This window comes from Calonectris borealis, chromosome 3, assembly GCF_964195595.1.
Source record: "Calonectris borealis chromosome 3, bCalBor7.hap1.2, whole genome shotgun sequence".
Taxonomy (NCBI): Eukaryota; Metazoa; Chordata; class Aves; order Procellariiformes; family Procellariidae; genus Calonectris; species Calonectris borealis.
In genome coordinates, this window is record NC_134314.1 from 14,250,198 (window position 1) to 14,265,743 (window position 15,546).

The following is a 15,546-nucleotide window of genomic DNA, read 5'->3' on the forward strand; positions in this document are numbered from 1 at the left end:
ATTAGTTTCTGAACCATTGTGTATGCATTTGCTATACTGCTCTGCTCTGTTGCCAGTATAGACGCAGCCTTTTCTCCCTGATGCATTACTGCTGCAGAGCTTAGCAAACAGCCGTAGCCTTCCACCTCATTTTCCTGCTTCAAACATGAGAGGAAACTAAAGGCTCTTGGCTTAAATCTTCATTTCACTTCTCCAAGTTGGATTTTTTTTTAAACACTTTTTGTTTAAAAAATGGAAAAGTGGATCTCATTTCCCATTATTATGACGGAATCCAGTGGTGGTTCTAATGCTTTGTAGCTGATTGATGCCAACAGAAAATGTTGAAGACAGTGATTGTGAGCAAACACACGCACATGTATGATACAACAGAGGTTTTAGAGAACAAGATAGGAAAAAAAAATTGCTCTGAGCTGCCAAATGTTTATTTCTGTGAGCTTGAAGATAGTCAGCAAAATCCCAGCTGAATGCTACTGCGCAGCCATATTTTTTGATACTTTCACAGGCATATTTTTTGATACTTTGGAAATATGTGCTAGCACACAGGCAGGGTGGCTAAGAACCATCCACAAGAACTGCTTCTGAATTTGGTTTTGCACCAGTCTTGGTGCAACAACACACAGGAAGTACATCCAAACTGTGCCTGCACCGGAGCCTTCAGTGGGGATTTCTCTGGCAGTCCTCAGGCTCACAGAGGCAGGCAGTTAGGGCTGGGCATGAAAAGGGGTGTGTAAAAGAAAGTTAAAAGGTGCTTTACAAGGTAATGGCCATTTTTTCAGCTTTTCATTGTGTAACAACTACTTGTCTTGTCAGTGTTATCTTGACAATGAATAGCTTGTTACTGTTCTTCGTTTATACAGTATCATTTCTGTAAACCTCCATTGCCTTATGCTGCCATTGCATGCCATTCTTAAGACAGAAAGACAGGATTTTAGTAAGGTTTATAAAGTTCTAGGGGGAATGGATCCCACTAGCTCCAAGACCCACTCCTGATTTGTATGATTGACTGAGTTACTGTGCAACTAAAGCATTCATATCATTCTCATCTTTCACTGAATCACAGAATCACACAATGGTTGAGGTTGGGAGGGACCTCTGGAGATCACATGGTCCAACCTCTCTGCTCAAGCAGTGCCACCTGGAGCCGATTGCCCAGGACTGTGTCTGTATGGCTTTTGAATACCTCCAAGGATGCAGACTCCACAGCCTCCTGGACAACTAGTGCAAGTGCTCGGTCACCCTCACAGCAACAAAGTGTTTCCTGATGTTCAGAGGGAACCTCCTGTATTTCAGTTTGTGCCCGTTGCCTCTGGTCCTATCACTGGGCACCACTGAAAAGAGCCTGGCTCTGTCCTTTTTGCACACTCCCTTCAGGTATTTATATACATTGATGAGATCCTCCTGAGCCTTCTCTTCTCCAGGCTGAACAGTCCCAGCTCTCTCAGTCTTTTCTCATAGGAGCGATGCTCCAGTCGCTTCATCATCTTTGTGGCCCTTCACTGGACTCTCTCCAGAAGCTCCATCATTCATTTCAGACCTGCTCATTTCATTTCAGAACTTGTTGTAGTATTTAATTTTTAAGTAGAGGGTTATTAGATCATTCCTAAAGATCATCATCTCCTTCTGTCAAGATATTCTGTATCTGAATTGATGATACAAGGAAAGTAATGTATTGTACTTCTAAAATTTTTTTTAATTAATGAAAGTATTGAAATCAGTGGTGAGGACTAGCCTGCAGAATAGTGCTGTTAATCTCATCACCGCCAGTGTACCTTTTCCTGAATATCCTCTGTTATCTTCCCCTTAGCCAGTGGCATACTGACTGTGCAGTTCTTGCATCAGTCTTCACCTTCACTTTAACTGGTAATCCCCTTGTTGACAGTACATCAAATGATTTCTGGAAAAGGCAAAGGAATGTAAGTTTACATGTGTTGTGATTTGGCAACAGCTGTTGTGTATTCCTGGTGAAAAAAAGATCTGCTTTTATGTACTGAATGACAACCTGCACTGTGCCACAAACTGTGGCTACTAATCTGGAATTTATAATGTAGTGTTGTCATGGTACTTCTCCTTAATGTCAAAAAGAATAGAGCATGTGCCTTTAAAGATTAGATGATTCTTGCTGAGTATTTTTGAAAAAGTTTAGATCATCATCCTCTTATACATACATCTTTGCTTGCTGGGTTAAAAAGTGCTCTTCTGTTTGTATTGAAGTATTGAGTTTAGTTTCAAGAGGTTGGGTACAGGAGGCCTTGCTGTGCTGGAAAATCAGAGGGAAGGTGCGGTGGCCATTGGAACAGAAGAGACAGGATAGTGTGGAGGATTTTTTTTTTCTTTCTTATGTGTGTTTCAATAAGTACTTTATTTATCTTAAAATATATTTCTTTCTTTCAATTTTAATGCTTCTGTTCTGCCTCCTTTAATTTGCATACATGTTAGTGTAAATATTTTTCAGGGGTTGTCATAACTAAGAGTCATTACAAGAGGGTTGTGGGTTTTTTGCCTTTTTTTTTTTTAACTATTAGAGCAATAGTTATAATGCAAAGGCTATTCTGATAGCTAGTTGTGAAGATTTTTCAGCGTTATGTTCTTTCTTGGCATTTTGCTTTTCTACTCTGCATCCTATATCTTATTTTAATTCTACAATATCTGTAGCAACTATCACACTGGAATGTAATGATATGTTGGATTGAGCATCTAAAAATCAGAATTAAGGTGTATAGACGTGTCAGCTGTTCACCTAGGATGGAGAGAAAATCATAGACTCCAGCTGTAAGCCTTGTTTAGCATAGATCAAGGTATGGTATAGATCTACGTTTGTAAATGACAAAAAAAAGAACTCTAATCTGTAGGGTTTTTTCTGCTTTCCTTTTATTGTCATACATGGATAATGATGATAGAATAGAAAAATGTTGTACAGAAAGTTATTGTTGCTCCACAAAGTCTGCTCCCTACCCCCCAGTATTGTAGAAAACAATGTAATGAATCTAAGGAAGGTGTTAAACATATGATAAGGTCACTCAAGTTTATGGAGTTAACATGAGTCTGTAGATGAGTGATGTTAATAAAATTTTGTAAACTAATTTACTGACAGTTGCAACTGTATTTTGTAACAGTTCATTTTGTTCCTTAGTCCCACATGACTTTTTAATTGAAGAATCTAAAACAATATGGTCAGCAGTATTCACATTAAAAACATTTTTAAGAAGTTAGTTGTGACAGATGTATTAGGATGTAATTATAAACAGATAGTATTTTTCTTGGAATTATCCTGGGGGAAAAAAACTAAAACAAAACAAAAACCAAAACACAAAAAACCCAGCATCAGCCTTAATAGTTTTGTATTGCTCCTATACCAGCTTAAAAAAAAACCCCATGTGTGTCTATTTGAGCCATACTAGCTTCAGTGGATTAGTAAAAATTAATATGAAGTTAACTTCAGGCTTTCATCACTGAACAGATTCTCCATCTATTGTTCTGTTAAAGGGATATACAATAACAGAAGACCAGCTTTTAATATTTCTTGGACATTTACAGAGTGTAGCTGCACATTTTCACACCTTCTTTTAGTCTGCAAATAAGAAGAGTGTTTCTGTCTCTAAATTTCTAGGGAGAGCTTTGAGGGCCTACATATGAGTCGTGCTAAAAGACTGTAGGTGTTGCAACTAAATCAAATAAATGCTAACTGTGACACATTACACCCTTTATCACTTTGTAATTGAAATGAAATGAAAACTGAGGTTTTTCCTTTAGCACAAAGGTTAAGCAGAAACTTGGGAACCAAAGTGTATGTGGAGCACGTGCCTGTCTTTGGAATATCTCTGTAGTTTGAATTTTTTTTTTTCTTTTTCTATTTTTTTTTTTCTAAATGCAGCACTGAGTATAAGCAAATGCAAGAAGACATACTTTGTGTATTTTTATTTAACTGTGATTCAAACTGGTGAATAAAATCTAGTTTCTCGGTTTATGAAAAAAATTTAAAAGGAATCATTACTTTTCTAATGTAAATATTTATTTTCATGACATGTCTCTAGGGGCTTAGTGTAACCTGGTTTTCTTTCATGTCTCTCCTCTATAAGAACACTTGAAGAAAATGTCTACAAGATTGCTGTTTCTTTGGCTCAGCGATACAGTGTTACGCTTTGGGAAGTTTATATGACCCATCTGGAATTTTTATTCACCGACAGTGGGTAAGTTATCTCCCCTACAAATACACATAGGATTCTGTTACACAGAAATATGTGCTAACCTATGAGAAAATAGAAGTATATAGAGGGTAGAGTTTGGTTTGTGTTTCCATATTTATTGTGTTGTGATAGTTTGGGAATTTTTTTTTGTCTTTTCCATATGATGCTTTTGTAACCAGCCAGAAAAATAGGTGTTACACAAGCAAGGATAAAAGTCCATCTGTGTCTTAGTATTCTTGTAAGTATCCTGGGACTTTGTTTCAGTGTTCAGGTTTCCATGGCTTTGAGTGCTTAGTGCTCTCTTCCGATAGCAACTTATCTTGTAGTTATTTTTACAGTCCCTTGGAATATGTCCTGAAGCTTTATTTAAAAATAAAGTTTTGCTATTTATAGATCTCTCTTCCACATAATATTAAAGGAAATAAATATATTGGAGTGTCTCATTCATCTTTTCATCTCAGTTTCAGTTTTTTTATAGAACCACTTTTTTTACAATATTTCTTTGGAACTGTTCTAGCCTACAAGATTAAGGCGGACTGGACCTGACATTGGTGGGGGGAATGCAGGGGAGGGATGCTTTTCGTTTCTATTCCAGAGTTGGTTCCAAGGCCTTTTTTTCTTTAAAAACAAAAGAAAAAAACAAAACAAAACAAAACAAAAAAAAAAACAAAACAAAAAAACCCCAAAAAACCACCAAAAAACCCTCAAAAAAGAACCCCAACAAAAAAACAACTTTGACATCTTGTCAGTCAGGCAAGCACTTTTTGCCCACTGAAAGATGAATAAACCCATTTGATGAAAGACTAAGCTACTTTCCTGAGTAGTGCATTTGGATGTCAGTGATGTAGAGCCCCCCGTGTAATACAGCAGCTCTTATCTACTGTTCTGACAGACATGATCAAATTAGTCTAGTTTGTTTCAAATTTTAAATTTTGAAAGCTTTAGCTTACAGCAGTATTTGTACCTCTCTTAACATTAACTATTAATTAAAAAGCATTAAAACGTTTTATAAAACATGAGGCATAAAAAACCCAAAGCCTGATAGATACTGGTGGAAGATCTGAGAAGATGAAATAACATTCTGAGATTTTCTTTGCTTCCTCCAGAAAACAGAGAAGTCATACCCTCTAAATTTTGATGCTGCTAAATTATTTATTTATAAAGAAAATAGACAGACAGGGTATAAACATGGCAACACTGGGGTGAATGCGAAAGAGCCAGCTGACTTCTCTGGGACTAGAATATTACCTAAGGTATTTTGCAACCGTTTTCTATCATTTTCTTTGTTCTTGTCCTCCATGAGTTAGTATTCATAGAATTCTGAAATCACTGAAGTCCAAAGTAACAACCTTTTCCCTAATGAAATTCAAAAATGTCCTGAAAATTGATGTATAATAGGATAATATGCTGCTGACCATGTTTTTGTTGTATCATAATCTAATTTTAAAGTTGATTGACAGCATATGGCCATTACAGTATATTTCAGCCTTGGGATTATAGTATTAATAATGCATGCCTTGTTATGCATTCATTCTGAACTGAAAATAAATTTATTCTCAGATCTCTTTAACCAAATATGTAGTATTTCGATCAGTCACTTTATGTAGGGAGAAGCTCAAAAGAAGCACTTACATAGTGTGTATTAACTATTTCTTTGATTACTTGATGACAAATAAACATCACATGTTTTTCTGTTTTGCTGTGATTTTGAGTCTGATGAAAATGGCTTAGAATTAATTTTTTTTAATTCAGTGGAAATTTAATTGTTTCTATTGAAGAATACGATCAAATTTGATTACCAAAAATCTATAAAATACATTTTATTATTTCAGTGACAGGAAATGTTTTGTTCACCTGTCACAGAATCTATTATTCCAGAATCTTTCTGAACAGCATAATGAACCCTTCCACCTTCCCCACCCCTGCACCCCAAAACCACATGCAAACCTCTGTAGATCCTGTCAATATAATTTAATGTCCATCTAGCCTTTAGTTTGAACTTTGGGTGTGGACAGAAAAATGTATTCAAATCACAATCTTGAAATACATCAGTCCCAAATGTCTGGTTTGTCTTATATAAAGAGTGAATGACACTTTATTTCCAGTAGTATCATACTTATTTCCATTAATATAGTAGAACACTTAAAAAACAAGAATTTAGAGACTTAATGCTTACAAGGTTAACAACCTAACTGGGGTAGGTTCTAGATGTAAAAATAACTCAAAATAACTTATTCTCCCCCAGCAATCAGAGATTCATTTTAAACTGAGAGAAGGTTGTGTTTGTGGTATTTGTTGCAAGAAAATAGTCTTTAGGAATGAAACTGAGACATATTTTACTTGGATATCAAAGAGAAACACTAACTTATGTATGGCATTTGTACATAGGAGACATTCATGTTGAAATTCTAATTTAATCAATTTAAAAGGTTTAAGAAATTCAAATGGGATTAGAAGACATCAGATTTCCAAGTGAAACATACTACCTGACATAGCATATTATTGGACTCTGGGGAGAGTCAAGGTGGTAGTCATCCATAGATGACTTCTTTCCTCAGATTTTAGGTAAAACTTTGAGTTGAGAAAGGTATAAACTTAAGATGAGACTTCCTTGATATGTACCCATTTTTATCCCAGGTGAGGAAAAAAGGAGTGATTGCATTCAGCTATCTTTTATGTAGTCAGCTGGAGGTGTCTGAATTCATGCTGCGAAAGAGCTAATGTATTCTTCTCAAAAAGGTCAAGAAGAAAAATTTCCTGAAGCAGTGAGACTGGCTGAGGTCAACCCAAGACTTGCTGATATTTTTATAAGTTTTCATGGATGGCAATTTGAGAGGCAACTTGATAAACCTGTCAAATGAAATATGCTGAGCATGAATAATAATGTCAAATAGATTAACTAGTGGGCAAGAGCCAATTTTCAATGATAATATTTCTAAAGCATGCACAGGTGCTCATCTACTACAGAAAATAGAATGTAATAGATTGGGAGAGCTTCTAATGGGGAAATAGGATTTTCTAGCATCTCTCAGCCACAAGGATGTCTTTTGTTTGTTTGTTTTTAAAAAAAGGCTTCCTGTACAAAAAGCTGTGGACATATGTCTACTTTTACATATAGCTATAATTAGAGATGTGAAATGCTGCTTTGAATCCCACTTCAGTATTCATGACCCTTAATCTGCATGTCCAAGTCAACAGATAACAAGATCAGGAAATACAAGAGCTCCTTAGCTTATGTTTATGGAGGATAACAGCTATCTAAATTTTTATGAACGAGTATTTACTTTTTCAAAATGTCTTACAAAGTTGAACTTTACTGCTTAAATAAAGGAAAGTATTGTCCTGTCTCCCAAGTGTGCAGCTGAAGAGTCTTTCATGGCACGTCCAGGCCTGTAATGCCAAAATTCTTTCTAAATGCAGATTATCAACACTGGAAATAGAAGAAAGAGCACAAACTCTTGGTCTCTTTGAGACTTTGAAATCTAATCCTGAAACCTTACATGAACACATGGTTAAGTATGTTTACCCAAGTATTGAAGGTAGAGATCACCAGCGGTTACTTTATTATTTTACACTCCTTGAAAATTGTGGTTGCTCAGAAGTGGTGAAGCATGCTGTTAAACCTGAAACTCACATCCGACTCCTGAAAAAATTCAAAGCAGTTGCACCAGGTAGGAGAGTTCCTGTTTCTTTTCTTCATAGCTGTATTTATTATTCTGTTATGTGAGTGTTGACGTGACTATGCCTATCTACTTTATACTTCCAGGTAATTTTTTTTCAATGAGCATATGAGGTGAATGCAAGTAATTTAGTAGGTTAGTCATGTCTCATAGGAGTAAGTTCCTTCTCTTTGTATTAATGGAAATTTAGTTTACTCTACCACAGCAAGCAAAATATATTTAAAAACAGTTTTCTTTTGGTGATGCACGTTAAAATTATTGGCAGTGGTTCGTAGTGAATTTTTAAAGAAAAATACAGACCTCCTAGAGCATAATATTTAACACTGCAGATTTAACATGAATATTCTCAAAGAACTTAAGACAGTTTACCTTTCAAAAGTCTGAATTACATAATATATTAGGAACTTAAGCATTTTTTTTGTTTGTTTGCTTTAAAGAGGGTACCTTTATTTTGTGTTTTATCCTTGGTGTTACCTTTTGGTTTTGCAGAACTACAACGTTATTTGTCCTCTTACATTATCAGACAATGCCTATAAAAGTGAGCAGCTGGAAACCACTCTGGAATTTTGAATACTAGTTTCAATTTGCTTGTTAGTCAAGTATTAGCAGTGTCTTGAATTTCACTTTAATAACTCCAAATCAGTTTCAGAATGAAAAATATGCACTGTATGGGATTACCTGCTGTGGGGATGAATTAATTGTTCAATACTGGAACCTCATGTGTATGAGACACTAAATTTGCTGCAGAATTTGGAGAGATTGTGCATATGTATTAATGTATTTCAGGAACAAAAAAAAAGGCAATAGTTTTTTTTTGGGGGGGGAGGGATTACCTTCAGTTCTCACTGATGTGTTTAAACACTCAAGTTCTACGGTGCTTGTTGAAGAAAAATCTGTCAAGAAGTTATTGTTCGCCTTCAAAGTTATTTTTAAATGTTGCTCAAAAAAAAAGTCCTAGGACCATACATCAGACATAAATTAGCCACTTTCTACAATAAAAAATTAAATCTATTGTATTGCACTCTTAATTAAAATTCTCAGCGTTCAGCATAATTTATAGACAGTAAGCAAGAAACAACATCAAAGTGTTTGTAGAGGTTACAGGTCCTAAGTATATGAAGAAACACATGTCAATAGAAGTCGGTTGTCTCAGGAATTATAGGCATAGAGAATAAAGCAGTAATGTTGCTAGAATTACTTTGTTGTGGCTAGAATAATTTGTAAGAATTTTCTCCCTGTAGGAACCAAAGTAGTAACAGGACTCTTGTGTTGTGTAGATATTCATGTAAATGGATCTACATGTCCTGTCTCTAGTTGACCTTACTTAGTTTACCTGTGGTAAGTGCCTTGCATTTTTGCTGAGATAGATAGTAAGGGCCAATTGTTACATGATCAGAATACATCCTTTTTGATTAATGAAGACTTAACTAAAGAGGTGAGTGCATGAGGTTTTCTAGGATTTATATTAAAACAATAGTAGCACAATTCAATATACTAGATATATATTCTTGCTTCTTTGAGAATCTGCTTTTTTAGTTTTTATCGATAAGTAATGTTAAAATATATTCCAGGGACTGAGAGTTTTTACACGCATCAGGACATCATGAAATCCCAGTGTTACCTGTATACAAATGTGTCTTTCTCCCCAGTTTTGTCAGTATGTATGATTGTAAAAGGAGATGGAGTAGAGTCTTTCTAGTTCTGCAGATACTGGTTTAGTACTGATTATTTTAGACATAAATGTAGAGTTTGAGTAGATTTATTATGAATAACTTTTATTTAGTTTGCCTCTTTCTCCTTCTGTCAATAGGTCTTAATTACAAAAAGCTAACAGATGAAAATGAAAACCCTCTGGAAACACTGGAGCCCATCCTTACAAGTCAAAATATCTTGTCTGTTTCCAAACTGGCTCCCAAAATTCCTAAAAAAGATGGCAGCATGCTGTCACCAAGCTCTATTTATGCTGTCTGGTTACAAAAACTTTTTTGGAATGGTGATCACCATCTCATTAAAAAAATACCAGAAACTATGGATGAGTGGCTACATGCATATGATACGTGTTCAAAGTACTTGGATAGACTTGATCCAGATGATATTGTCACTTTTATTGATGAAATTACCTTTTCTTCAAAAGCTGTCACAAAGGTAAGCAGGTATATTTTAAGAATTTCAGGCCTCAGGTGAGGTGCAGTTGAATGTAGTATCAAGGAGAAAGTCTCAGCAAATTTTTACTTTTTTCATTTTACAGTTTTTAAAGATAAATTCATAAACCTATCTTCTTCTGCCTACCTCTTCTTTTTATGACTGCCAGTATCAAAAAAGATCTTTAGTTAGAGGAGTTAGCTCTGTGGATAAGAGAGTTTTTGATGGAACTCTGGTTCAGCAGAGAATAAGATATTCTTCTTGGGTATTTATTTATTTACTTGTGCTCATCCTGAAATTCATTGTGCCCCAGGCTTGTTTTTAGTACCAGGCTTTTGCATTCTGAATAGGATGCTCCACAGAGAAACGTTCTGGGCCAATGCATATGGTTTCCAGGCACTGTAATAATATAAATGATAAACTCTGTCATAATCTCCATCTGGCTGAAAACCTCTTATTGAAGGAACGTGCTTTCATGTCCGTAACATATATTACCAGGTTTGCAATTTCTTTTTGCCCAGTGAAACCTACTTATAAGGATATTTCCAACATAAAGTTTTACCCATGCTTTCTTATGTATCTTTACTACCAAGTACAAAAAAGAGATGAGATTTCTTAAATATTTTCTTATTAAAAGATCTTGAGATGTCTTCACTAACTTAATCTGAAATGAAAAGATGATAAAGGAGAGATGTTTTGTGAGGTTTTTTGTGTCTTTATCTTCTCTATTCTGGATTGTGCTCATTTTCCAGAGGTGTTTATTCACCGTGTTCAATGAGGTGTCATTTGTTCTCTCTCTGGATATTGTTTTAGTGTTCCCACGATATTAGTATAAATTTATTAGAACCCATCTAACCTGTATCTATTCCAGACTTTGTTGAAAAAAATTTGCTATTCATTGAAATCCTGGGAAAATGAAAAGCTTTGTCAGCACCAAATTTATGCTTTGATCTGTCTGCCATGCTACTAATAGACCAACACATTTCATCACTAGTCCCATCAGCTGTCTCGTAAGCCTGTTCAGCAGAACCACTGTCTTGATTAGGTGTTTTGATCCTTTCTATCACGTAAACATACCGAGTGTTTCATGCTTATTAGGAAAGACTGCCACTCATCCTGAGATGTCAATTGCCAGACCTGACTCTGGACTGAGGTAGCCAGGGCATGACTGTTGTCTAATGAGAAGGAGATACTGTCTTCGCGTATGATCACCGCTAGCAACTACTTGAAATTCTTGCTGTTGATTATCTTGAGCATTTCAAGATTATTTCTCATTTATTCCAGGTGAATGATGCAGGGAGAGGATGGATAGCCTTCACTGAGTATCTGTTTTGATACTACATTGTTTATTTTCATTTGTTTATTTCTGTTCAGGATTCTAATAGAGTTTCTCTACTCTCTTAAGATGAGTAGGAGTAGCAGGAAGGAAATACTGATGGCAGCATTATTATGGTTGGTGGCCAAGCAGAACTTCATAGCAGAAATCTTTTAGCTTTTTGGCCATGAAAAATACTCAAGAAGTGTTCGAAACAGTTGGTCAAATCAGCTGATTTAGTGTGTCCCCTGCATTGGGTTTGGGAATGAAACAGCTGTTTAACCAGCTTGCAACTAGTTTTGCCTCAGGATCTCATCTGATTTTCAAGTGGAAGTGTACAATGAAAAATTATCGTTGTAGAACCTGAAAACTTATTTCTCGGAGATCTTTCCTCTAACTTTGATCTGAAAAATGCTTCATACCTAAAAGCTGCCTTTTGACTTGCACCTTTTACTTAAAATTTTATCCTGTTTCGAGGCTGCACTGGTCATGCAATCACTCTTTTAATCTCTAATTCAGCACTTTTTTCCTAGCCCGGTTCTATGGCCAAGCACTTTATTATATCAGTTCCCATTCCTATATATATAACAGATGTACATTTCTGTATTTCATGGAAGCACTGATATTTAATATACATAAAGGACTGTAAAAAACCATGATTATTACCATGAAATAATCTGTGCTGTCACTGAGACAGCTGAGTTTTCTCACATATGGAAAATTTGTGGAGTTCTTTTAAGTGGACCTTGAGAGGACGCTCAAAGTGAGACAGTGTAAGTAGTTTTTTTAGGAGTGCTGAGAGGTGAATTGACTCCCTCCCCCTTTGCAAAAAAAAAAAAAAAAAAAAAAAAAAAAAAAGGTACTGCTGCATCACACCCCCACTCAAAATTTCAAAAGGGGAGGGAGGGAAAGAAGAGACAGGGTAGTCCAGGGAGGTGATGAAATGCACTGCATCATTATCCTTGTGGAACAGCTCCTCCATCTAAAAGCCCCTCTTGGTCAAAAACGATCAAGAAAAGTCTCGAGTGATGAGGGGTAATGGGAGGTGGGCTACCTAGCAGTGTAGGCTACATGACTTGAACTTCAAGGGTACCATTGCTGTTGTCACCATGTGGGAACTTAGGAAGCAGACATCAGAATATCACCCACTGTTTCAATATATCAACAGTAGTAAGAAGAGGCAGGTGACAGGCCAGCAAAGCAATAGGAAGCTTCTTCTACTTGCGTGTCCCTTGATATGACAGAAAACCTCGGAGTAGAATGCATAATTGTACAAAAGGGAATGAAAGCACAGGGTTTTAGTGCTGACTTCGGCAACTTCTCGTTCTTAGTGAGGAAGACAGGAATGTGCTGGGGGCCCTTTTCTTCACCTGTCCCTTTCCACTCGCTGCTCTTCTTTATTTTTTTAAAAACATGTTTTAGCATGAGACACTCCATTTGTGTGTAATGTCACAATAATTACAGTGCGGCACATGGGTTGGTAAAGAAAAGAAAGCAGCTGGAGTTCTGATTTATTACAGAATCCTCCTCCTGGTCACAGAGAAATAGTTTGTATTTACATTGTGTGAGGATGCTGTAGCTGCTAAGTGCATTGTTGCTCTTTCTGTGCTACTAGTAAATGGACGTCTGAGAGGAAAGAGGTGGTATTGAAAATTGAAGGATAATTAATTTCTGATGAGTTGGGCCAGCAGAGACCGAATGGAAAGGTGGGTGAGTGAGCAGTGCTTGACTGGGCAAAGGAGTTGAGAGAATGTCTAAATTGGAGAAACGGATGGGGCATTTGCACTTCTGAAAGGGCAGCTAACATCGTTATGCTGATGTGTAGTTTAGGGTGTGACTAGGTTTTAGGTGCTCTTAGCTCTAAGAGCTCAGAGATTCTTTTCTCCCGTGTAATTGGTAGAAGTGAGTTACCTGCAATCAGTAGAAATGAGTTACCGCCTGGAAGATGAGATTCAGTTCCCCAACCTTAAGGGTTCAGAGAAGTGGTGACATTGGATGGTGTGAACTGTGTGAGCAGAGATGCATCCTAATGGGACTTTAATAAATCATAGATTGAAAGTAACATGGTTAATATACTGGATTTTCTGTATGAGACAGATCAGACTGCTTCCCAAAATGAAGTATTTTTTGACCTGCAGCATATCCTATAGGAGATGTTTTAGAATTTTTGAGGGGTAAAATGTGACTTGTGAATCCACAGTAATCCTTGATTGCTCTAGTGGCTAATTATTCACTGTTCATTTTTTAAAAATGCCTTTTTTTGCTAAACTGAATTTATCTTGTTTTGAGACAAAATAGACCTTTTGTCTGCTATACTAAAGAGGTAATCATCAAAGTTTGCTACCACGGTTAGACATTCAGCGGATGCCACTTAAATGTGACTTTGGTAAACTGAATGGACTGACCTTGGGAAGTTTTCTGGTCTTTTTTTTTGTGTGTGTGTGGTGGTTTTTTTGAGTTCTTTTGGTTTTTTAGGCAGGGTCATGTTTTGTTTTCTTTTTTTTCCCACCTCTTCCATTATTATCACAACTCTTCTTTGGATCCAGTATATCAACATCCGTCTTCAATTGAAGCAGGTAGAGGTTGATGCAATATTCCTGCTGTGTTTGTGGTAAATGAAATAGGTGAAGTTTTTTTACTCTTCATCAGTACCCTCCTCACACATTGAAGGACTGAAGTATTGATCCTTGGACCACAGCAGCTCACTGCTGCAAGCAGTGAGAGGGTTCCTGCTTGTGACACTTCTACTCAGAAATTCTTTTAATTCTGAATAACTGTTCAAGTTTTTCTGACTAAATAATAATTCAGTCCACCTCTGAAGTGGTAAGCATAAGCTATTTGCATGTATGGAACAGATTTCTTCCTAAAAGGGAGATATTCCAAATATCCAGTGGAACTACTGCTTATATTTTTGCATACATTTTGAGTCTGTCATCTTTTCTTCCAGAAGCTCTGTTTGCTTTTAAATAATGCTGATTTCATAGATTCTTAATTATAGGTAATGACCATATCAACTCTTTTATCTTGATGACTTCCCGTTTATTCCCCTTTGTGTGATTTGTGTGAAGCATTTTAGGTAATTTGGGGATTTTTTTTTTTATTCCTTTGTTGCCAGCATTTTTTTCCTTGTGCTAGATAGTCGGTTATGTCTTCAAAGAACTATTTGTTTCAGAGCTCATAGGTTATTGCCCTGTTTGTTGATTAACAGTACTCTGAAAAAAAAGCCCAACACAACAAAACCAAAAAAACAAAAGTACAACTGAAAACAATTACCTTTTTAATCGCTGTGTTTTCATTATTGAACACATACCACAAATGGGGATGGGCACAATATGTTGATTGGTGTCGTGGTTTAACCCCAGCCAGCAGCTAAGCCGCACCCAGCCGCTTGCTCGCTCCCACCTGGTGAGATGGGGGAGAGAATCAGAAGGGTAAAAGTGAGAAAACTCGTGGGTTGAGATAAAGACAGTTTAATAGGGAAAGCAAAAGCCGTGCGCACAAGCAAAGCAAAACAAGGAATTCATTCCCTACTTCCTATCGGCAGGCGGGTGTTCAGACATCTCCAGGAAAGCAGGGCTCCGTCACGTGTAACGGTGACTTGGGAAGACAAACGCCATCACTCTGAACGTCCCCCCCTTCCTCCTTCTTCCCCCAGCTTTACATGCTGAGCATGACGTCATATGGTATGGAATATCCCTTTGGTCAGTTGGGGTCAGCTGTCCTTGTGCACCCCCAGCCTACTCGCTGGTGGGGTGGTGTGAGAAGCAGAAAAGGCCTTGACTCTGTGTAAGCACTGCTCAGCAGTAACGAAAACATCCCTTGTTATCAACACTATTTCCAGCACAAATCTAAAACATAGCCCCATAGTAATGCTACTGTAAAGAAAATTAACTGTATCCCAGCCAAAACCAGCACAATTAGGAATAGAAGACTACAGCTTTAGACAGCAAAAGTAGAATAAAAGGCAGTGGTATCATCAGTTAGGTCTTTTATAGAGAAAAAGAAGTTGAAATTTTCCTTATACAGGCTCTTCCTTGCAGCCTTCCATAGGCTTGGCTACATTCATTCAAACTATGGCTGATGATATTTTTTGTTTACTATTCCATCCTTTATAACTTCTTTTCCAACTTCTGATGCAAAGGAACTTTGCTTGCAACTTAATATTTTTAACTGAAAGGTTGACTTTTATTTTCTCTGAGTCAGTAATGCTTTTTTGACCATTTTC

At 36.7% G+C, this 15,546-nt stretch overlaps 1 protein-coding gene across 1 annotated transcript in view; it reads left to right on the forward strand.

Moving 5' to 3' along the window:
• Positions 1-15,546, forward strand: part of NBAS (NBAS subunit of NRZ tethering complex) — a 209,439-nt gene that overhangs the window by 125,839 nt on the left and 68,054 nt on the right. The window contains exons 42-44 of the mRNA XM_075145030.1: positions 4,077-4,187; positions 7,605-7,855; positions 9,675-10,009. Coding sequence (XP_075001131.1) covers positions 4,077-4,187; positions 7,605-7,855; positions 9,675-10,009 — 697 coding nt within the window. The remainder of the gene's footprint in view (positions 1-4,076; positions 4,188-7,604; positions 7,856-9,674; positions 10,010-15,546) is intronic.